At 49.3% G+C, this 22,514-nt stretch overlaps 1 protein-coding gene across 1 annotated transcript in view; it reads left to right on the top strand.

Annotated features, from left to right (window-relative positions):
• Window positions 1–22,514, top strand: part of LOC144149026 (uncharacterized) — an 86,400-nt gene that overhangs the window by 57,155 nt on the left and 6,731 nt on the right. Inside the window, exons 8-10 of the mRNA XM_077680570.1 lie at window positions 2,250–2,283; window positions 11,967–12,008; window positions 15,243–15,514. Of these exons, the coding sequence (XP_077536696.1) occupies window positions 2,250–2,283; window positions 11,967–12,008; window positions 15,243–15,514 (348 nt within the window). The remainder of the gene's footprint in view (window positions 1–2,249; window positions 2,284–11,966; window positions 12,009–15,242; window positions 15,515–22,514) is intronic.

The following is a 22,514-nucleotide window of genomic DNA, read 5'->3' on the forward strand; positions in this document are numbered from 1 at the left end:
AAAAAAATGGGTGTAGCTGAGTCGCCAAGACCGCGGGCTCTCACTCCGCTCCTCTTCGGGCCCAGGTTCGACCCATGGTGGTGCCAAGAGTTATTTAGCCTTGTTTGGAGTTTCTTGTCGCGTGCGCCAGGACCAAACCGTTGACTGGTAGAAGCAGAAAGATTTGCTTTAAAACAGTACTTACTAAACCGCGCTTTCCCTATGATATCGCACTAAATAGTTCGTGCAATAGGCGGCATCCACAGAAGGTATTGCGAGGGACCATAATTCTAGGATAGCAAAGGGAACGTATGATTCTCTTTAATTACACAAATTTAGTGCTCACGTATAGGCTTGGCTATCTTGTTATTTTTCACGCCCTAACTTCCACCACTCCGGACGCTCGGCGACAGAAAATTGGAATTTCTGTCAACGTTTTTATATTTATTTCTCGCGACGACCCCATCATACTTTGTGACAGAATTAGGTTGGGTGAGTAAGGGAACTATGTATGCTATAGTTTAAACCAAACAAGTCTTTGTGCTGTTTAATTATCCCTTTACACGTTGAAATTTATGAACGATTGAGTTCGTTCCTCACCACTATAGTTTTAGGTTCTTCTGTTTTCTTCGCAGCGGTTTTCTTCGTAAAACACAGCTTACAACATTACGTGAGGCTTAAATGGACCATTCACATGTGACTACAATTTTATTCAGTTGAAGACGGCTCTTCCAATCCCGAACAACTCGACCCTGAAAGGACAGACTAAATACTACTGGCTCGCTACCAATTCCTGCTTTACACCAAAGTCTTTGTTACGTACTATCGAGATCAGACCAAAATGACAGCCAGTATTCTGAATAAGTGTGATTGTTCGCGCTACACTAAGAGAAGCGAATTTCGCTAAAGCCATGTTACTATGTATAGCGTAAACGCTTTCACCGTCAGGCCGTGGGGACTCGTTGGGGCAATCTGTTAGCGATCGATGAACTTCATGCCAGGTTCACACCTACTGAAATAGGGTAAATTTGGAACCTTGTCAATACAGACAGGCAATTCCGCTGGAAGAAAAATCCGTTTTTACTAGACGGAGTATATCTGTACCAGCCAAGGAAACTGTCGTTTTTAGTGCGAAGCAGTATACCTTTTACCAGCCATGAAACCTTTCGTGTCCGCGGCAGCAGAAAACGTCAGGCTCAATAAAAGAAATTCCTGACACCACCAGGAATCAAACCTGGTCACGAAGGAAGAAACGGAGAGACAGCGAGTCGTCTTACCGAATAAGCTACGCCCACACGAGGAGTGGGGGAGACAGACGGTGTACGCAACGAGCACAGCGGCCGGTCTACCACCTGCGCTCATTTAAAGCCCTCGTATGACGTGCAAACCGCATAATGTATCATAACAGCGTTCACTTGGTTTGAATTACCGGCGAACGGAACAGCGTCTGGGGAGGGGAAGGGAAGGAGGGCACTGCTTGGCGGTGACGCATAAAACAAAAGTGAGGGGGAGGCAGTTAAAGAGCCACAGCCGTGGGTGGCGCCCTCCTCCTGACCCTTCGCCAGACGCTCCTCTCCGTTTTCTTTCTGGCGTCGCTGCTGCGTTTGGTCACTCCCCCGCGAAACCCAGGTTACGGCTGTCAGAGTCTCTGGTTTCACTCTTTGTAGGGCCACGTTGGTCACGTGTGTGAATTCAAGTGACGTCTCATTGGTAGTCGTTGTGAGTGTCGTTTACAGCTTCGCAGTCCAACCACCGTCACAGAGTGGATTTGAGGCGTTTTTTTTTGTGTGTTTCTTGCCATTTATAGAGTGTGGTCATTAAAAGATTTACAAAACGGGATCGCGTACCTAGTATGTCTGGTTCTGGCCTCGTTAGATTGCCGGACATTTTCGAGCCATAGAAGCTTGTTACCTTCCTAAACGCTCGCAATAGACTACTTCGTATTTAAGCGCAATTCATGCGACTACACAGAACCTTATCATCTCACATCTGTGTGAAAAAATAATTCCATGGTATCCACCTTTGCGTCTTGTTTGCTTAATCTCTCGCCTATTTAAGGGTGCTCGAGTTACACTTGACATTGGTCATTGTGCTATGTCAATGTTGCTGTCTTCATATTCCGTTTACGCCTGTGACACAAGAGGTCTGCGGAAATGGGGGCTTGTGAAACAGCGACAAATGAAAAATAAAAAAAGATCAGATAGTTCAGTTCTCCTTCTGTGCATATTCCGAAAATTTAAATCCCCTTTTGTGGTCATTTTTCTCTTCAGGTGGATTGTACAAGGCAAACCCCACCAAAGCCAGGTAACGTACCGACTTAATTAGTGCGCTTGGACTTGTTGGTAGGGTCTTTTTACCATTAGAAAGCAAAGTTAGCGTGTCACAGATGACATAAATGAGCTACTGCTCCTCCGTAACAGAACTACTTCAAATGACCCCATTAATTTTTAGTAGCTCCGGTACTAATAACTTCTGTCGTCTGTTTTAGTGCCCGCTTTATTATTTAAGACGTACCCAGTAGACCAGCAGCATGCAATATTTTCGATAGATACCTCATGGTGAGCACACGCTTGTTGATTGGAGGGCATAAGGGAATACTCTTTGGTTCACAAGCATAAAATATCTTTGCCTAGAAAATATCTTGCTTCAAACTGACACTGTTAAAATGTAGAGCCGCACGAATTCTGAATAATTTATTTAAACAGATCTATGCTGAAACGGTTCTACAGCGAAGCTTTAAACATTGCAATAAAATGGAATTGCAAATACAGTACAAAAGAACTTTTAATGTCATTTGAACAATATTGCATTTACGACAGTGCTAGACAGGTGGCGGTCTAAACGATTGTTGTAAGAAATGAAATTGTTTTATATTGTCAATTGTGCCCATCAGATTCATTTAACGCGATCAATGTCGGCAAGCCTGCAATTTATCCTAGCACCGAGCGATAAAGCTGTCTAGTTCGCGGTGGGTCTCTCACGCTGTTTACATGATTTAGGAACGAATGATCTTTGATATTTAAGCTTAGAAAATATAAATTTATACCAGCTGGAATAACGCTCCCCGTGTTTAAGCTCATGTCTCATCAGTCAAATAATGGCGTAATATCGTTACGTGGAGGCCGGGCAAAGATTTGACGAACCACGATTTTAATGCTCAGCGATCTATTTACAGCATTTACGTGGAGGGTATAAAAGATCGAGCGCTGACTTCGCCCACCTACAGCTTCTTTGTAATCTAACCAAAAGACCATGTGCCACGGCTCGCTGCTTCGTTGTCTCGTAAGATTGCCCCTTCGTCAAACCTTAACGTCCCGGTCGAGGTCACAGTAACAGCACAGGGTCGGCGAGGGCGACAGAGATGGGGGGATCATAGAGTTTCATACAATGACAACTAGAGAGGAATCTAGCGCTGCGATCCTACGCATCAACGGGCGTGATGGGTAGTTCTGGATTCGGATTGGCGCTCGATGGCCTCTGGAACTTGCTATGGATTGCAGGCAGTTTCATTTTCGTTTTGGATTTACATGAACGCATTCGCCTACGCGGGGTGTTGGGAGGAGCTATCGAAAATATGTTTCTCCTTGAACTGTATGCCTCGCGTGCACTGACGCCGCCCTGAGGGGAATGTTTTATAACCAGAGTTGCGAATTGCCGCGAATGGCCGCACAGCGAGCACGAAAACACAAATGACGGCGCTCTGTGCGGCGAAGTTGTCTGGGAATTAAGAGTTGCGGCGCTGCTCATTCGGTAGAGCAATGTATAATCAAAGCTGACGACGGCTGCGAATCGCTTGGAACAGCCACACGTTTCGTGCGAACGCCGGCTCCTACGGCGTAGAACAGCTACACCGGTGGCTGATAGGAACGCAGCTTGAGGAATGTCACTAATTCAGGCAAGAATGAGTTCTCCAAAGGTAATCGGTTTATTTTTTCTTATGAGCACAAAACTTTCCTTACTATTACAAACCACCAGCGCCGAAACTTTTACAAGTAGTTTTTAGAGAAGTCCGCGTCCTGCTGTAGTTGGTGGAAAATGGCAAACCTGCTCCACAAACCTCCTCGACTCCGCGTCTGCTTTTTACTTAAACGCGCCGTTTTATTTCGTACATAACGGGTTTTTCGTCACTAACTTTCTTGTTCGCCATGTAATTTGTAAACGGAGAACCAGGCAATATGAGCTTTCTTGTCAAAAAACACAATTTGCGCAGCCATAAGCCCGTTTCGATCCTACGAAATCCGGTTCCAGAACTACCCATCATTCCCATTGAAGCGTAAGGGCCCCGGCCATGTTCGCGTTGACACTAGCGCCAGTTTCCCCTCTAGTTATTTGTATGGAACTCTATGGGGGGGATAAGATACGACTAGAAGTGCTCGCCGCCACTGTTGAGGAAGATGGTATTCGTGAGCGCCGGAACCCGAATAGCAACGCCCGCCGACACAAAGGAGCAATATACAAAGCCCTTGCATGCGCGCAGGAGAACTGGGCAGGTCAGCGTCGTCGGCTTACGTTCCAGTCAGTCACCTTGTCAGCTCGTCAGGTCTGCTGGTCTCGGCACGTCATGGGCAGGGAACGTGGGGCTTGGGAAAACGCACGTTCATGACTCACCGTGGCTGGGGCACTCCTACACAATCCACGAGCCTTGAGAATATCGATCCAGGAGGCGAGACGGAGCGAAGCTGGGGCCAGTATGATGGTTACCCAGCACTTCCAACCATAGATGTGAAGTTGCGGCAGGGCAAGTATAAGATGAACCATGGCGAAAATGGTGAGATCTCTTGAGAATATTTATATGGTGGCCAAGACAGACCGGGCGGTGGCTGCGCCTACCCACAGCTTCTGCGTTGCCCGGGGGGTCGAACGACAAGGCCATGTCGCACTTCTCCCTGCTTCATCTCGTAAGAATACATACAGTGTGCTGACGAACGACGCATGAAATTCCGTTCAGCCTACCACAAAATCAGCTGCACTTCAAAATTCCGCCTCCCAATATTATGCACAGTTCAGCAAAGTGTAATCAAGCTCGTTGCAGTCTATGGTAACTTTATTTAACAGCATCACGCTACGCCCGAGTGACAAAAACAGGGGAGTGAAAAAAAAACTTCTTGTGTAAAAATCGGACGTGAAACTTCATTGCGTGTACAAATAGGAAATCGTAGGCGGCAATTCAGGCTCCGGAGGTGGTTGAAAAACGAACCTAAAGACATCACATACAGATGTTGCATAGCGTAGTAAACAACTTATTCACTAAAGACAAGAAAATTCCATTTAACGAAATGTAAATCGCATTTCGGCGGTGGTCGTCAAGCCTCCTCACAACGTGTTTGCGTATCACACAGCTGCATCAAATCAATGCTGCATCTGTTCTGATCGTTCTATATTTGTTCTGATCTATTCTATACAAGAGTACTCGGTATTCCCTTCGTAGAAAAGTGTAGGAGAGAACTAGTCGCTACAATCCCGTGAATTCACGGCGCAAAATTTTCAACAATATGCCATGCCCCACCGGTACTGTATTTTCAGCTACAAGCCCATATCAGCGTATCAGCCGATCATCGCCTCTAGTCCCTGTGCTGATATAATGCTTATTCCATCTATTTTTCAACAAATATTTTCTTTGAAGTTAATTATGGGAACAACATGGCGCTGTGGCATGGGCAGAACAAAGAATAATCATGCTACCCGGCGTCTAACGACGATGTTGCTTGAACGCGAAACTTGCTCGTGATGGATTCCTTGGCTCGGCAATCTCGCAATGCGAGTATGTGCTACTATGGATAGGTACGCAGCACTCTTCTAGAACAGCTGCAGAGGAACTCTCGGGTGTGCACTCCGTAGTCCTAAGGTTTCGGTTTAGGTTGTACGGCGCGAATCGGTACCTGCTGCTTGGCGTTTAGTGAGCACTTTTTTTTTTTTGGGGGGGGGGGGGGGCTTTAGTGTGAGGTGTTCAACCCCAAGATGTGGAGCTAGGTCTAACGTTAGGCCTAACGCAGCAGAGCAATGTCATTCTCATCCTTCGTCGGCCTGTGGGTACGGCTGTGGATCGTCACTTCACAACATGACGTTAGGCCTATTTATGCGCGAGCCGCACGTCTGCGTCACATCCTCCCTCTGCTGCACATCAACATTTCGCGGAGGGGGCGCGACGGAGCTGTCCCAAGCTTCGCGGAGAAGCGTTTCGATTTTGCTGCACTTCACCCAAAATCAGAGAAAGCTTCCCTGCGAGGCGCATTCGCGTCATAAACGCCATCAGCGAGAACACGAAAGCTTCGCTTTAATAAGGGTTTTGCAGATCAGGTGACTTTGATTTGGTTTATTTCCATGCGCGAAAAGGTTCTGAAATTTCAAACACTTACGTACATAACTTTCAGCAAATTAATACCTGCATGCCTACACCTTATCTGGTAGCCAAGGCGCATTCAGATTGTCTTAATACCACACTCAAGTGGCTGCCATTCGGAACATGACTACTAGTATGAGATGCTTGCGAACATAGTGGAACCTCAAAACTTTGCTTCGTGTTGTTATGTGGTACTAGTTCTTTGTCGACGCAGCTGCGTAAAAATGACCCTATTACCAACGTAAAAGTTTCCAACTTTGAAAAAGCGCCTATTGTTTGTACAGATATTCAGACATTTTACACTAAAGGCCAAAATCCAGTACAACCTGATACCTTTCTAAAACATTTCAGCGCCCGGTAAGGCCCTCTTTCACCCACCGACACAATGCCTGACGCTTCTTTTGTATTGCAGTGGTCGAGCTTAGTGGGGAGAAATTTATAAAAAAGCCTAAACAAGTATATTTTTTCGGACTTCTTGTACAACAAAACCATCCGGAGCCCTCCACTACGGCGCGTTATGGCTCATAATGTATCAATAAACAAAACCATCGTTTTTGCTCATTTTCCCTCCGATGCCAAAAGCACCCCGGAATTCGAAACCATGTGCACGGTGTCTTGGTAATTCCGTGATACGTATTCCAGCATCTTGGGGTGAATCCTCTAAACAGGGGGCTTCGGTTTGGAGCGACGCGGTAGCAGTATGTAATTGCCCGTGTTCTGGGGCTGGGGCACCGCTTGGAGGTGTTGGGAGGGCTGAGGAAGGCCTAGGGGAACACTAGCAAGGGCGCAAAGAGACGGGCACTGCCCCGGTCGTGTTTCCTGTCGCTTTGCGACCTTGCTCTCCTCTGGGTGTTTCTCGACCCCCATAACATCTCAAAGCTGCGCCCCAGCCCACGAACGCAGACAATTTCATGGCGCTACCGCGTCTCTCTGAAACGACGCCCGTTTTTCGGAGAATTGGCCCCCTGCCCGCACTTTTGCAGCAAAGGTGTACACCTCTACCCCCCAACGGTTTCATCGCAGTGGGCAAGAACGTCCTTCGTGGACAAAAACGCCTAGTTGCCAAACGTAAGGCGCCGAGCGCATGCTTCAGGACAATCAGGCATACAGCATACAGCTGAGAATTCGTTTAAGGAGACCACAAACATGCACCGAAACCGCATTATGGATTATAAAACGCCTGTGAACAAAGGAACCCCCCCCCCGCATGTGTTCCTGGTAAAGATTATGTTTGCAGAATATCTTTAAAGGCTAGGCAGGACTTGTGCCCCTAAATATAGCAGTTCTTGCCCAAGACGCCGAGCGCATACGTCAGGCTAGGCAGGACCCAACATTTGCCTAAAGAGAAGGCCAGCCCAGTCTCAGTAAATAAGGTGTTACAGTACCATCACTGAAGCACTCAATTCAGCAACTGCGGCCATTTTGTCGTTTGCCAGTGTTGCGACATTTTTGCATCTACGGCCTCGCGGCTAACTGCGACCCTGGTCGTTTGTTAACAACACTGCCGAAGATGCAGCAAAACGGCATCTTCGGACATGCTTACGTTGATAAAATGCTGCTACACGCGTTATCTTTGATTCGCATTAGGAACGACGTCACTTGAGCGTAGCAGAAGAGATGGGAGAACAAGCTAAGCCTACCAGAGTTGACAAACTAAAACGCATAAACAACAGAATGCGGGCGTTCATGAACCGTAGCAGTGTAAACAAGTGTTACCTAATGCGAAATGACCAATGATCATGGCGGCCGTACGGAAAAATAGGAGAAAGGGTGTCGATCCTCTGCACCCTCATCTAATGAGACTAGCTGAGCGCAAGCGACAAGCCCGCCGAGACGACGAGAAACATTTTATAACTTCCTCCATCACCATTGGTAGGAGTTTACAACCCTCTGCTGGAAATCCACTTTCGCAGGGCGGGATGGCGACCAATTTTCAGGTTTTCCCTTCTTCTTCTCCGGTCGGGCGTAGTTTTTCAGCGCTGTTCACGTAGCTTGTTGCTTTTGCACGAACATTTGCATGCACTTTTATTCGTGCTGTCATGGCTCGACAGCGGGAGTAGTCGTGCAACGCAGTGACCGTAGTTCTTTTCCACAACGCCGACCCGTTGGTGAGAAGTGTGTCACTGCTACTTCACAACAAGACTGAGCTTGCTCTTCACCGCACCGTCACTTACGATGAGTGCCCGAGGCAAAAAAAAACCGCCCGCATCTTCCCACGGGAGGAACTCGAGTAAATTCGTCGCAGAGTGGTGAGGTATCGCGTGAATGTTGCGTAATTGGGTATGGTTTGGGAAGGCTTAATTGTTATTTCGTCTTTATTTTATTTAATGCAGAGCATTTCAGTAACTCACGATGCCACCCGCGTTGACGTCCGTCGTAGTCCGCACCATCGTTGTTCGCCCCCCTCCTACACTATATAAAAAAATACTATCCGGCGCCTGGTTTCGATCCCTCGACCCTTCTGGCGGAACGCAATGTACATGGTGCTCTACCCACTGCGCCACAAAGCCGACACAGAATGGGAGGCTACGAACGCGCCTTATATCCTTGACTCATTCAAACTAAGTCAAGAAGCTGCTGATACAACGCATTCACTACCACCAACTCCCCAAACACTAAACGTTAACGCAATACACCCACCCCCTATGCGACGCATTTACTCGAGTCCCCCTCGCGGGGAGATGGGCCCAATTTTTTTTTCTTATTTATTGAATGAAGGATAAGCGAAGGCAAGGAGTGTAAAGTTAAAGTCTGTCTTTATTGCTTGGTGCCGTCAAGCCAAGCGTCAAGTCAAGCGAAAGCCAAGCAAATACGCCCTTGACTAAATTCCGAGCGCGCGCTCCGCTGCTTATATACACACCGCCCGCGTTCGAAGGAGAGGAGTACGGGGGAGAGACGAGCATGCGCACACTTCCGTACACAAGCGCGCGAACTTTCCACGCACCCACCACGCCGTTATCACGTGTACACGCCCTGCCGCCGTTACTGTTGAGCGCGACGCAGCGCACGGGTAGCTACGACGCATGCGCGCACAGACGCACTCCCCCCGCACCGCCGTAGCTGTTGTTGAGAGTAACGGAGCGCACGGGGTACACGCGCTCCTCCCGCACCGCCGCACCGGTTGTTGAGAGCGAGGAGGGTACGGGGGAGAGACGCGCACCTGTGCATCGACGCGACGCTCATCCGCAGTGAGCGTGTGGACGGCGCCGACAACATCGACGAGTCACATCGCGAGCCTAAGAAATGCTCCGCATTTAAAACAACCAGAGAAATCCTGAACTGTAATCAATGTTGCTTATCCCCCAACTGCACAACTGAGCGCCCCGCCCTTGCGATCAATATGGATTGTTTTGCCTCGGATAGCTATACTCTGAGACAACTTCCTGTTACAATGGAGAGAAACGTGCGCGGTGGAGAAACGTGGGGGCAAGTGAACTTGCTTGCATTAAGCACCGAAGTAGTTCCCGAAGAACTGGTTTTGGTTCCACTACAGGCGTGACAGATACGCATCTGCAACTGTTCATTTCTTAGCATAAGCTCCGTGGTTGAGTGGGCTGGACCACGATCACCAAGCATGAAGGCATATTGGCGTCTCCTTCCACACGCTTCATTTGTTTGTAAACACAAGCGAAAGGTTTTGGCGACCGAGGACATACCGTCGAACTCTATGGTTCAGAAGTGAAGTGAATTTTGCCAGCGGTGCAGTTTTGAGAGCATACACTGCTTTGTAATCTCTTCTGGAGCTGAAAACTTGCCAGCACCAGAGATGTTTCTAGCGTACTTAGAAATCTCGGGTGCGGTATAACGAGAGACCAGCACGCACACTGTACGGCGCGAAGTCAAATCCTGTTTCGGTCGCTTTGTCTCTCTTTAAGGGTGAAACTAGCGTACCGCTGCACTCTTGTCTTTCAAGTAACTTTATGCGGTATTCCAGTCACCAAACGAAGCCTTTTAGGCTTTGGAGACTTCAAGGTACCACTAAGAACTTCCGCCTTGAGCCGTGCGACAGTACGGTCGCTTATGGCGGCAAGCTGGCTAACCTATCGAAATGCGGAAACAACTGAGGGTCATGGTTGCTTCAGCCTCACTTGGGTGTAGACGTTGTAGAACATTATAAAACAGCGCTATAAACAGGACTACAGAAAGAGCACACAGACAGGGCGCTATAATCCAGCGCCCTGTCCAGCACAGACAGCGCCCTGTCTGTGTGCCCTTTCTGTAGTCCCGTTTATAGCGCTGTTTTATAAGTTAGTTATGTACCAACTGGCCCGCCTTCAATCTGTGTTGTAGAACACTTGCTTCATTTGTTTTGACAGCTTTCTCAAGCTTCTTGAAAATCCTATGTGGCGTGTGAAGTAGCGTGCTGACGGACGGAAAAACGCTGACGCAATTTTATGTTTTTTTTTTTGAAGAGAACCTGTTAGACGCTATACGCCGCAATCAAAACCACCCAAAATCTTCAAAATAACGCTTTCTGGTTCACATATTCTGGCCAATTATCAAGTGGCTTTATCAATTCACGGGTAAACATCAAGAACTATGTTTGAATTGCTTAAGTTACACCCAGCCAAATATTTTTGTTGAACTACTTCTAGCTGCGCAGTTTAATTGCCCGGTTCGGCTCTGTAGGCTTGACTGCATTGCCACCGAAAGGTGTCCCTGATTTCAGTGCTCTAGCGAGGGCGCAGTCGAAGGCACCACCAATTTTACCCTATCGCACTGTACCACTAAACCAATGCACGCTAACATATTATGATTTGTTAAACTCCAGTTGGTATTTTCAGGTCTAATACATGTTTTTGATTGGGCAGTCTGAAATCACTGGACGTCCATGCACCATCCAGGGGCGCAGTGATCGCGGGACGTTCGATAGCAAGTAGGCCTCCCACTTAGCAGCTTCTTGGTATAGCGAAGTCCTGCCCACGCAAATCGAAACTAAATTTTGCTGTGATTGACTATGGCCGTGATTCCAATCCATAGCAGATGAAACCCATAGGGAACTCCGCTTGTATAGTTAATACAATTCCAACCCGATGAGAACCGACGAGCTTGTATACAAGCGGGCGCAAAGGCAGCAATGCGCGCTCTGCACACTGTTTACCTGAGGGAGAACGCTTCCTGGAATTCTGTTGTTGGGCCAGTTGCTGCTCAACTAGAGAACGCATAACCGCGCAAAAGGTGAAGGAAGGCTTAGAAGACACACTAGCGTAACCTTTCTCGTGTGTCGTCTAAGTGTTCGTTGACATGTCGCGCAGTTATGCATTGTGTAGTAGAGGGCTCCACGAGTCCTTATATTGGATGTAGTCATTCTGCTTTCGCAGACTAGAGGGTCCTTGCTGCTGGATTGCCTATGGTGCTCTGTCGTTGGCTGTTTTGCTTTGTACTTTGTATCTGCAAAAATACATATGTTTGGTTAGAGAAAACCATAAGGTCACTCCAATAAATGGCCCAACCTTCCCTTAACGCTGGAGAGCAAGGCCTACCGCTGTAGTGTAGGCGTGCTCAGTTGCGTGTTTAGTTGCTGATTACGGTATTTCAGGTTTTATGGCGTCATTTCTGTTTTTGTGTTTCCGCTTCTGTGGTCCTGTTTAATGTGATCATGTCGTCTAATTGGGTGTTTACATCCTATGACGCGGGGGCACCACAGGACCAACGAGTCCGCCGGGGCCCTTGCTGACGGCGACGATGTGTGAGTATTACGCTCTTTTCATTTTTAGAGTGTATGAGCGGGCTAGTGGCTTCAAAATACTCTTCACCTATTGGAATTTTGTGCCTAAGAGAGGCTGAGATAAATCACACAGTTTTTAAGGTGTTTCGCCTTCTACATAGACGCCGATCTGCCCATTTCATACCAACCTCTAGTGTTCACTAGATGTTCTCAGGTACGTACGAAAATGCAAAGACTATTTAGCCGGCGTCCTGAACAGCCCTTTTCACATAATACCATCTTCAGACGTTATTATGTGCAAAGCGTGGTACAAAACAGAGCCACAATGTTGCCGCGATTGGTTGAAATTCGCGTATAAATGCGGCTCAAACGCCAGGTGTAGGCCTTGCCACTCTTTTTTCTTTTTCCTTATTGTTCCCCTTTCCCCCGTGCAGGATAGCATACTAGGCCGTAGCCTGGTTAACAGTCCTGCCTTTCCTTTACTTTCTCTCTCTCTCTCTCTCTCTCTCTCTCTCTCTCTCTCTCTCTCTCTCTCTCTCTCTCTCTCTCTCTCTCTCTCTCTCTCTCTCTCTCTCTCTCTCCTCGAGTGAATTTTTACCTGGAGTTTAAATCTGTGTAAGACTTTGGAATTATCCATCCGTGGCCGGGAACAAGTGATGTAAGCAGTTGTTGAATGAAAAAGGAGGAATATTTTGTTCCAAATAACTAAGTTAATGTTTTACCAGCGCAATTTAAACGGCACGAGAGAAGAGTAACCTTAGTGTGGCGTGTTTCTTACGAGATATGGGTGTTTTTGTTTTTCTTTATCCTTTCCAATTAGGCGCACCGAGTTTTAATGCACCGCTTCCCAGGTTCTTTCACTTTTTTCAGTTAGCATTGCACGGCTTTTTGTGAACCATATTTTTAGTCTGCTGGCTTACAAACAACCGGAGAACCAGAAACGTTTAAAGCATTCAAAATCAGTGTCTTTTGGAAACATGTAAGCGTTGGCCATGTCTTCCCAGCAGTTGTGGAAAAGTGTACATTAAAGAGGCGTCTAGTTTTCTTTTGAAAATGGTTACACATCATGTGTCGATATTTTCTGGTGATTATGACTGATACCCGACCACTAACGTTCATGAAAACACTATCACACGCACCAGCTTGATGTTTTCCGTGATTATATATAAACCCTAAGTGCATCAGTTATCAAAATGATTAACGCGGAAAGTTGGGAGAGTGGGCTAATAAACTCTTACTGCGAGAAAAGAGTGCACATTGGACGACGAAAGAAATAAGATATGAAACACCCGCTAGACTTAAAGTGGGTTGTGCCAAAAGAAATAATAAAACAAGCATAATCTCCACACGCATCGAGAACAGATAAACGAAAAAAAACATTCATTCGTGGAAATTAGACGTCACAGTCTCTGCACTCGCTCTTATCGCAATTTAAACACTCAAGACAAACAATACCTGGCCATAGGAATCTAGAAGGCGTCTAGGGTAAACACAGAAGAGCATGTACGGGGACTGTACCTCTTGACGGCGGTAGCGTTCTGAGCCTGTCAAGGCCTAATCGAATTGGCGGCGCGACTGCGTAAACGGAATCTAAGTGTTTACGTTCCCAGTGACGCTGCTATGCGGCGGCACGGCAGCACGACTAACGGTGCTCTGTCCACACAAAACTGTATTGTCGTCACGACGCTGCGGAAGCTATCCCAATTGTTTATGCACTGTATATATCATGCGCACATTGTGTGGAGCGGTGAACTTTGTTGCCGTGGAGAAGCTCAAATCGATGATGCTTTTGCGGCAAAGCGATAAAAAAAATTACCGCATGCATTGCTCACTTCAAGCAAGTTTTCCGCCGTCCCTGCCCCGTCAATGCGTCCCTTATTTCCCCCACCCACCTATCATGCGTGCTCTCTCTCATGTCTCGCTGCTCCTGCGATAAGCACGGTGGATGTTTGAAGTCAATTCAATTTTCCCTCTTTCCACTGCGCGCGCATCACCCATTGGAAGCTTTGGCTACGGCTATGCTTGGAACGCCGCGACAAGGAACAGGCTCGGGCGCGAGTAATTTTTGTACTTTCAGGTGAAGGTATCATTTTTAACACCGGATACACAAAGATCTCAATGACGTCATACCCGTCACGGAAATGACGCCAGTTCAACGAAGCAAGTGGCCTGTAAAGGGGGCACCCCTGCACACAGGGTCTTCTTGCGGGTATGCAACTTTAGTAATAAAGAGTATGTTATACTTAGCGTTGTTTGTTTACGGGTTTTATAGTTGAACACGAAAGTGTTTTACTGCAGGATACACCAAGATGTCACTAATTTCTAACCTATTTTCTGTAAGAGTGTGCATTGAAAAAAAAAATTCACTATCTTCCCGTAGGGGAACCCTGAGTAGTATGCGAAGCAGCGATGGGGTCGACTCAAGTTCCCATTAGTTTTCAGTTCTATCGCGGCGTTGCCGGAGGAGAATGAGGGGAGCGGAGCACGCGCGCGCGTCATTTATACCGCGGAGCTACAGTGGCGCCCCCAGCGGAGTATGCAGCGGCTACCGTCGCGTCTCTAACCCTAAGCTGCTTCGCATTATCACGCGCGGAACCGCAGGTGTTGCCGTTCGTTGCGCAATCCCGCAGAGGAGAGGAGGAACGCCGGAGAGGAGAGGAGCGTCGGAGAGGAGAGGAGGAATGCCTCGCATACTACTCAGGGTTCCCCTACGGGAAGATGACGACGGTAGTTTAACGCGAAGCTATTTCGTGATGGATTCTTTGGTTGGCCAATCCCTAGGGGCATCCTGCCACAATCATCATCAGCGGTGCTTGGCCAGGTATGCGCAGTGGGTGTGTGGACGCCACACAACGGCGGATGGAACAGGCTCGACCATAAGCTGCTTTACATCTAAAACAAGATCATATCGGTTAGTTTGTAATTTGACTTAAACCTGTTCTTAATAATGTAGATATCAGTTCAACTAAATATTACGCAATATTATTTGTTCCTCAAACTTAGTCCAGCCCGTAACGAGCCTCACGTCGAAAAATTGTTTTCCTGGCGACGAAAGGATAAGCAAAAGCGTTTACCTAAACAATGCCTGTTGAAACCTTGTTCATGTAGTTCGGTCCCCGTCGTTATGGTTTTAGGCCTACTCTATATATACCACCTACGTAAGTAGGGAGGGAAACATCCTGTCGCTTTACAGTGAAAAATATCTGGGGTTCTGCGCAGTGATCTGTCTCCGAATGTTTGTTTTGCTCGTCTCAGACAGAGAAAGTTGGACGAAGAGCATAGCAAAAGGCAAGACCTGTACAAGGAGACTCCACGGAACGTCGAAGAGAACGCGCAGCGATTCCCCGCAATCCACACCGCCGCATTGGAAGATATTAAAAAATCCCAGGCAGCAGCGTCACGAGCGCACAGAGAGAGACTTCAGAATATTACAGACCGACACAGACTGCTTGTTGAAAGGAACCAACCAGGGAAACGCGGACGCCAAGAAGAAATGCGGCAGCTGGCAAAACCTTCTGAAAACCAAGGTAAGCATAATCAGCTATCGTTATGCCCGCTTAAAAATCCCAATCCCCTTTCAAACGACGACGATGCTTCAAACGCGAACCGTTCTTCCGTGCGAAAATGGAATGGCAATGTGGCAAAGGCAAAACCAGGAAAATAAAGTACAAAATCAACAATGAAAGAGCAAAATGCCTGCGAGTCAAACTCCTAACTTAGACGACCGCAAACGAACCCCTTACAAAAAAGCTGAGCCCTCCCCCCCCCCCCCCCCCTGAACTCATCGTCGTCGTTAGACCATGGCGGTCGGCCGAAATCCAAACTGCCAATAAAGAATCCTTAAACACATTACATGATGGGTTCATACGAAATATTTGTCATTTGGGAATGATAAGGCCTGTTCTAAAATAAACTCCAAGCAAACAATTAGGCCGATAATAACGAAAACTAGGGAAATAGTTCTGGATCAACAAATACATTCTCAGACTCACCCAAAAATTTACATGTTTGCGTGGATGTTCCCTCCCCCCCTCCCCAAAATTACGCAACGAAACATATTAGTGGCGCGATGGGGTCTATGATTCAGTCTGAGCATCCCACTTTATTGCTAGCGTACAGATAAGAGTGAAAACTTGTTTATGCACCCCATCGATGTCACTTCTGACGTACGTGTGCCGTAAATAGAAAACTTTTGGTATGTTTTTGACACAATCTTCTTTGGTTCTTTGATGTAGTTCGGCGAGTCATCAAACGCTTCTTCGTTAAAGACTCGCCACGGTAGCTCACTGTCTAAAGGGTTGTGCTGCTGAGCCAAAGGTTACAGGTTTGAACCCGGCCGCGGTGGCTGCATTTCAGATGGAGGCAAATAACTAAAACCCATTGTGTCGTTATTTCGAAGCACATTAAATATTCACGGGTGGCCGACATTGATCCGCAAATCTCCAATGTTCTGCCTGATAGCCCGGGTGCAGCTTGGGAGCGTTAAAGTGGCCCTAAATAAGGGCACCAACCGATTTGAGGCGGAAAGCCTACAGCTTCCAGTTTTTCCTCGCGCCTCAAAGCACTGTGTATGCTACGAGCTGATACGCGTGGGGCAAGACAACCTAGAGACACTTATCAGGGCCCTTGCGATCAGAGATACGCTCCATCATTGGCTGCGCTCGGCGGTACGTCACGCTTTTGTTAGCTGTCGACACGCATGCTTCGTCTAGTAGAGACTGCGCAGCACTGCTTTTCACGTTGGCGTGCTAGCTTCTTCACAGCGGGATAACCAACTAGTCCGGTTTTCTACGGTGTTGGCGTCGGCACAATAGTTCTAGAATTGGGGAAACGAGCATTTCAAGGCCAGATAGGGGGCCCCCAACACACAACCTCGCATGCGGACGATGTCGCGACGAAGAGGTCTCTACAAGGCCGGGTCGCGCCGAAAGGGCTTTGCATCGCCGCAGTTATTCGGTATTGCTTTATGAAGCCGCGCCGATGACGACAGCAAGCGTAATCTTTCACCGCCATATCCCTCCATTTCACGCATTCCTAAACTGATTTTCAACAATAGTCCTGCTCTGGCGGCGGCGACAAGTTTTAGCTGCTGCTGTGAGTGCATATTTCTACGCGCTCCTTTCCAACACTGCAGGGCAATTCTTGCAGCGGTCGCGCGCGTAGCGCGTCCGTCTGCGCAGTACAGTCCCTGTATTTCACCGTTATTGATGTCTTTTAAACGACTCGTTATATCAACGAACTTAGCTAAGCTCGTGTGATGGATGGTGACGGTCGACATTCGTTGCTACAAAGAACTCCGGGCCGAGGGGTCGCTCGCATAGACGCCGCCCAAACCACCGAAACCACCAGCGGCTTCTCCCATAGCAGGAAACGCTGAAGGGCTGTACCGTTCCACCGAATCCACCAATAGCGACGCCGTAGTCTTTAGCGCAAGCTGTGTTATAGAGGCTAGGCCACACTCAAAAGGCTGCGTCCATGCTACCATAAATGGCGACGAGAAGTCACGTATAAAGAATCAATGAAACGAACGCGTAATCTAGCGATAGCGGGCTTGAAATCACCACCCATTGAGGACCCCTTCAAACCCCACAACCAAGGAATCTTCGTTGAAAAGACAGGGGCCTGAATATTGTCTTTATTTATCCTTTGCCGTGATATACAGAAACGTTCAGTCATGTGTCTCAGATGCTTGCTTTAGTAGGCACGCGTATTACCGTTTTACAGCCAAGTGTAAGGCGACTCCCCCTACTCAACTTTTCATTCCGGTGAAGCCGCTTTACTCGTTTACTCGGCACGGCTTCTTTACTCCTGCGCGACACTACCGACGCCTCTATCACACGGAGGTGCTACGGTCGCCGGGGTGAGCGAACGCGTTTCCATCGCCGCCATCTTCTTCGAATGTTTTCGCAACAATTTCTACCATGCGTCACCGAAATGCTCCCACCAATGGATCCGTAAATACGAGGGGAATCGACGGATACCAGATTTCGAGGCGGGACACCTCATCTTGTGATTTTATTCAACTTTTGTGCTTCGACCACGCCGCCAACGAGCTAAGCCTAAGTGCGTTCACCGATCCCTAGGCCGAGCCGGCGCTGCAGCTGTGGTCCCCTGACGGGCGGGCGCCATGCATGCACTCTCCAACGACAAGGCACGCGCCGATGTTGTAGACAGAAGAATGAACGTGCAAGTAATGGGGGAAGATATTTCCCCCGAAGAAATAACCGCGGCATCCGGATGGAAGATCGCCGGAGAGCGCCGGGTCGAGACCACACCACCGCGGGACGGACTCAGCATCCGTAATCGACGCAAGATCGAACAAGCCCGGTAATGACAGGCAAGCCGAGAAACACATGAACATAAAGGGACAAGTCATCAAGGCGGGACAATGCGCATGCTACCGAAAGACGAAACCAAGATCGTGGTGTGGCCACACGGCGGCCTCGACCTCGCCAGAGCCAGTGCCCAGACGGTCACCGCCGCCATACTCGCGGCCGCTGGTATAACAAGCGAGGAGAGCATGGAAGACAGGGTATGCCTGAATTCTCCGCAGAACATTGTTGTCTTCAGTACATCGACGCCAGCGAACGCGGACCGCTACACCAACATAAAGCAAATCTACACCAAAGGGAAGCACCACGAAATCAGCGCTTACTACATGGCACCTCCCAACACGACCAAGGGAGGGAGATGCGGCATCCCCGCCGAGGAGGGACCTCGAGAGCTGGACGAGGAGATCGTCAATTCAAGAAATCCACTATCCCTGGCAGCCATACGCATCGGCCACACGACCACAGTGATCGTCGCGTTCGACGGACTCAAGGTTCCCAACTATGTTAGTACGGCGCAACGCTTGTGCCCTGCTCGCTTTACCGCAAACAAATGGACGTCTGGTACCAGTGCGGCCACCGCGGCAACCGAAAGGATGTCTGTCCAGACCCTACCAACTGCATCTGCCGGGGCTGTGGCCTTGTCAACCCCGACCCCGACCACCCGTGCAACCCCAAGTGTAGCTTGTGTGGCGGAGCTCACCTGACCGCCGACAAGGCCTCCCGAACGAGATACTCGGGCGAGCGTTCCCATTGCCTCTTGCGCGTTCCCTTTACCTTTTGCGCTCTCCGTACGTGGTGCGCAAGGGGCAAAGGAAGCGCCCGAAGGCCAACATCCAGTTATCGCAGCAAGACTTCCCGCCCTCCTCCAGGGGCGGTCAAGTCCCGGTCGCCCTCACGTGACCGGTCCCTTTCCCATAGCGGGAAGAGGAGGAGGCAGAACAGCACTGCCTCGCAGCCGGGCTCCAAAATACTGTATCCCGAAGACACGGTGAGCTGTGCGGACAGTGCCTGGGGCACCGCGCGTGAGGGATCCGGTACGGCACCGCAAGTACCAGCGCGAAGAGCGTCGTAGAGGTGCTGAGGAAAGAAAACGCCGTTTTGCGGGAACTGGTACAAAATTTTATGCAGGAAATGCGCGAGCTCCAGTGCGAGTCCACCGTGGCGGAACAACCCAAGCAGAGTAAACAGCCCTCAGAGCTGACCAACGTCCCGATCGCGCACAGACAGACAGACAAATATTTTTATTGGGGATTGCTCGAAGCCGCAGGGTTCATGGCGAGAAGGCGGGGTTAATAATTTCCGGCCATGGCTGCCTCACAAACGAAGTTTCACAACGCGGCCAGCGTATCTTGATGCCGATCACGTGGCCTGATCCGGTCATCATAGGAGAGGACCCAGGCGGGACGATACTTTCCGTGAAGCCAATCTAGAGCACCGCCGTCCTAAACGAGATGGCGGATTGCAGGGATCACGTATGTTTTGCAGGCGAAGCATCGTACTGGTTGGGGAAACACAGCAGTTGAACCACCGTTAGGGAGGTTGCCATCGTGGGATGTAGGTTGGTGCAGATACTTCCGCCATCGAGCAACCACGTCGTCGTTATAAGCCTACCCCGACCGCGCCTGGTTGAGGAACACCTGAGCACCTCTGGATAGACCAGGCGGTGTTGGGTCGTCGCATGGGAATAGTAGTTGATAGTTCCCGCCTCCGTCGATTACGTCGATGGCGCCGCTCCACTAATGGATCTGTACGCAGCTAATTGGCCTCACAGGCAGCATCAACTTGGAGCGTTGCAATTAACCCTCGCTCGCAAGTCCATGAGCCTTGTCGTTTCCTGGGTGTCTGCTGTACTGTATCGAGGTTGTACTGCTCCGAGAAGTAGCATCGGTTACAACCAGCGAGGTCCGCTGCGATGTGTACCTCCGACGCTGAGTTTTAGAGGGTGCAGGTTGTTGCGCTGTAACAAACGTGTCCTCCCATCGCGAGATGTGCTTCTGTATAAGTGGCGTGTCCGACGGTGGAATGGGGCCATCAGAGGACAGTAACAGGTGCCCTTGCGGTGTGAGTTCGTGGCGATTGTGGACTCCTCGGGACCACGCAAGGACTGTTTCTTTGATGGTAAGAAGCGCAGCATAGCGGTACAGCTCAGTGACCTTCGTGTGTATGGGAAGCCTCCTGATGACACGAAGGGCTGCCCTGTAAAGCGTCTCGAGCTGTTCCGTCTCACCTTTGGTGAGCCGTTCTGGGTCACGCTGAAGTGTTTGACCCGCCATGATGAGAGCAACCACACCCTGCTCCTTTGGCCTACCCCTAATGTTAATAGTTTGGTTGGGCCAAGAAAACTTCCATTACGGTTGCAGCGAGGAGGCTGGTTAACGTGTCAAGAGCTTCTTACAGACTACGCACAGCGCTTTCTGTTCAGTAATGATCTGCAGCTTCGGTGCATATAGTGACATCATCGGCATATGCCGTGACATGGACGCCAGGGACAGCTGCAACACCTCGCACAAACTGAGATACCACCAACTGGAAAAGAGTGGGAGATAGGATGGCCCCCTGCTGAACTCCTGAACGGTTGTCAAATTGTAGTGTGTCTTAGCGTCCAGAGCAGATCTCAAAATTCCGGTTGGTCAAGAAACTCCGGACAAAACTTGTGCATGCACCACCCTCAAAGAAACGGGCTATAGAGCAACAACAGCAGGAATGCTCCGAAGGCCAGTAAAGGCAGCGATCAGGGGCATCAAGAGGATGCTGTGCAACATGCAGAGCTCCATCTAAACCCTACATGCAAGTGTCGCCGAGCTAGCAAACAGCACAGCCTACCTAGAGAGAAACGCGCCGATGATCGTGAGCCACGCTCTCTTCGCGCAAAACACGCGAGCACCTCTGAGCAATAACCAGGGATCGAGTGGCCACCAAGGGCATCCGGAAAACTTCTCACCCGAAGCAAATATGGCCTGCAGTAATTCAGGGATAATCATGACATTAGAAGTGCCGCAACTTCGCCGGCAAGCAAGTAGTCCTGAATCAACACATCAGGCACGCAGATCGGAAACCGGACGTGATTTTACTCCAAGAAACACTCATGGCCACTCTCACCCTAATGGGCTAGAGGGAACACGTCTGTATGATAGAGGGAAGAGGACTATGCACGCTCGTAAGGAAGAGCCTCACTTTCGTCGACCACGAACTCAGCGGCGTTCAAATAGACCACTCGTTCGTGGAACTCATACCGACCTAAACACGCATGAAGCAGAGCGTATTCGTACTAAATATACACAGCAAACCGTCCAAACGCCGCCACAAGTTCCGGACGCTGCTGCGGAAGGCCATCAAGACCACCGGTTCTCAGGCACTGATCACGGGGGCGACTTCAATGCGGCAGAGGCAGCATGGGTTCACTGTTACAGCCCGGCCAGTGGGACAAACCTCGCACGAGATGCGCAGGAGCTAGACTTCCCGGTCCTCACAGATCCGGCTCACCCGATGAGACAGGGCAACTCGGTCACCAGGGACACGGCACAGAATCTGATGTTCGCTCAGAAACGCGGGGACGGCGACGGTTACGTGGAGAAACACGATGGTTCACCTGGGAAGCGACCACGCGATCGTCGATATAGACGTCCGAACACCGGACAGAATGCAAGGCACCAAGCGCACCTGTACGTGCACGGATTAGGAGGACTTCAGAAAACAATGTGACCGACAAGAACTACATGAAGCAAAAGAAATCACAGAGATAAAACCCACGTACCGTGGCTTGGTTGAGAACGGCAAAGCGTCGACCAAGACGATTGCGACCGACGTCGACGCCGACTTGATGGACAGCCGCCTACCGCACATCATAGAGACGAAGAACTGATTCCTGGACAAATGAAAGAAACAGAGACTGAGCCGGAGACTCAGAAAGAAGGTTGCGGAGCTCAACCGCAGAATCGAGGTGCACTGCCGCTCGCTCAACCGCCAGCAGTGGGATGACAGAGAGAGAAGATTTTTAATGAGACCGAAGAGGTCAGCCCTGCATAATGCTGCGCTTGCTACTTCAGGTGGTTGAACTATGGAACGCTGTGGACGTCCAACTGCACACCTGCTAAGCGTGGAGACTACTAAAGCGTCGGCTGGACGGAACTAACACCAAGTCTCGCCAAAGCGATCGCACACCTGGTACACAAGGAGCTCAGGGAACATGGGAAAG

The sequence above is a fragment of the Haemaphysalis longicornis genome, unplaced genomic scaffold (genome assembly GCF_048455015.1).
Source record: "Haemaphysalis longicornis isolate Haplotype H1 unplaced genomic scaffold, Haemaphysalis longicornis Haplotype H1 scaffold_8, whole genome shotgun sequence".
Classification (NCBI taxonomy): domain Eukaryota; kingdom Metazoa; phylum Arthropoda; class Arachnida; order Ixodida; family Ixodidae; genus Haemaphysalis; species Haemaphysalis longicornis.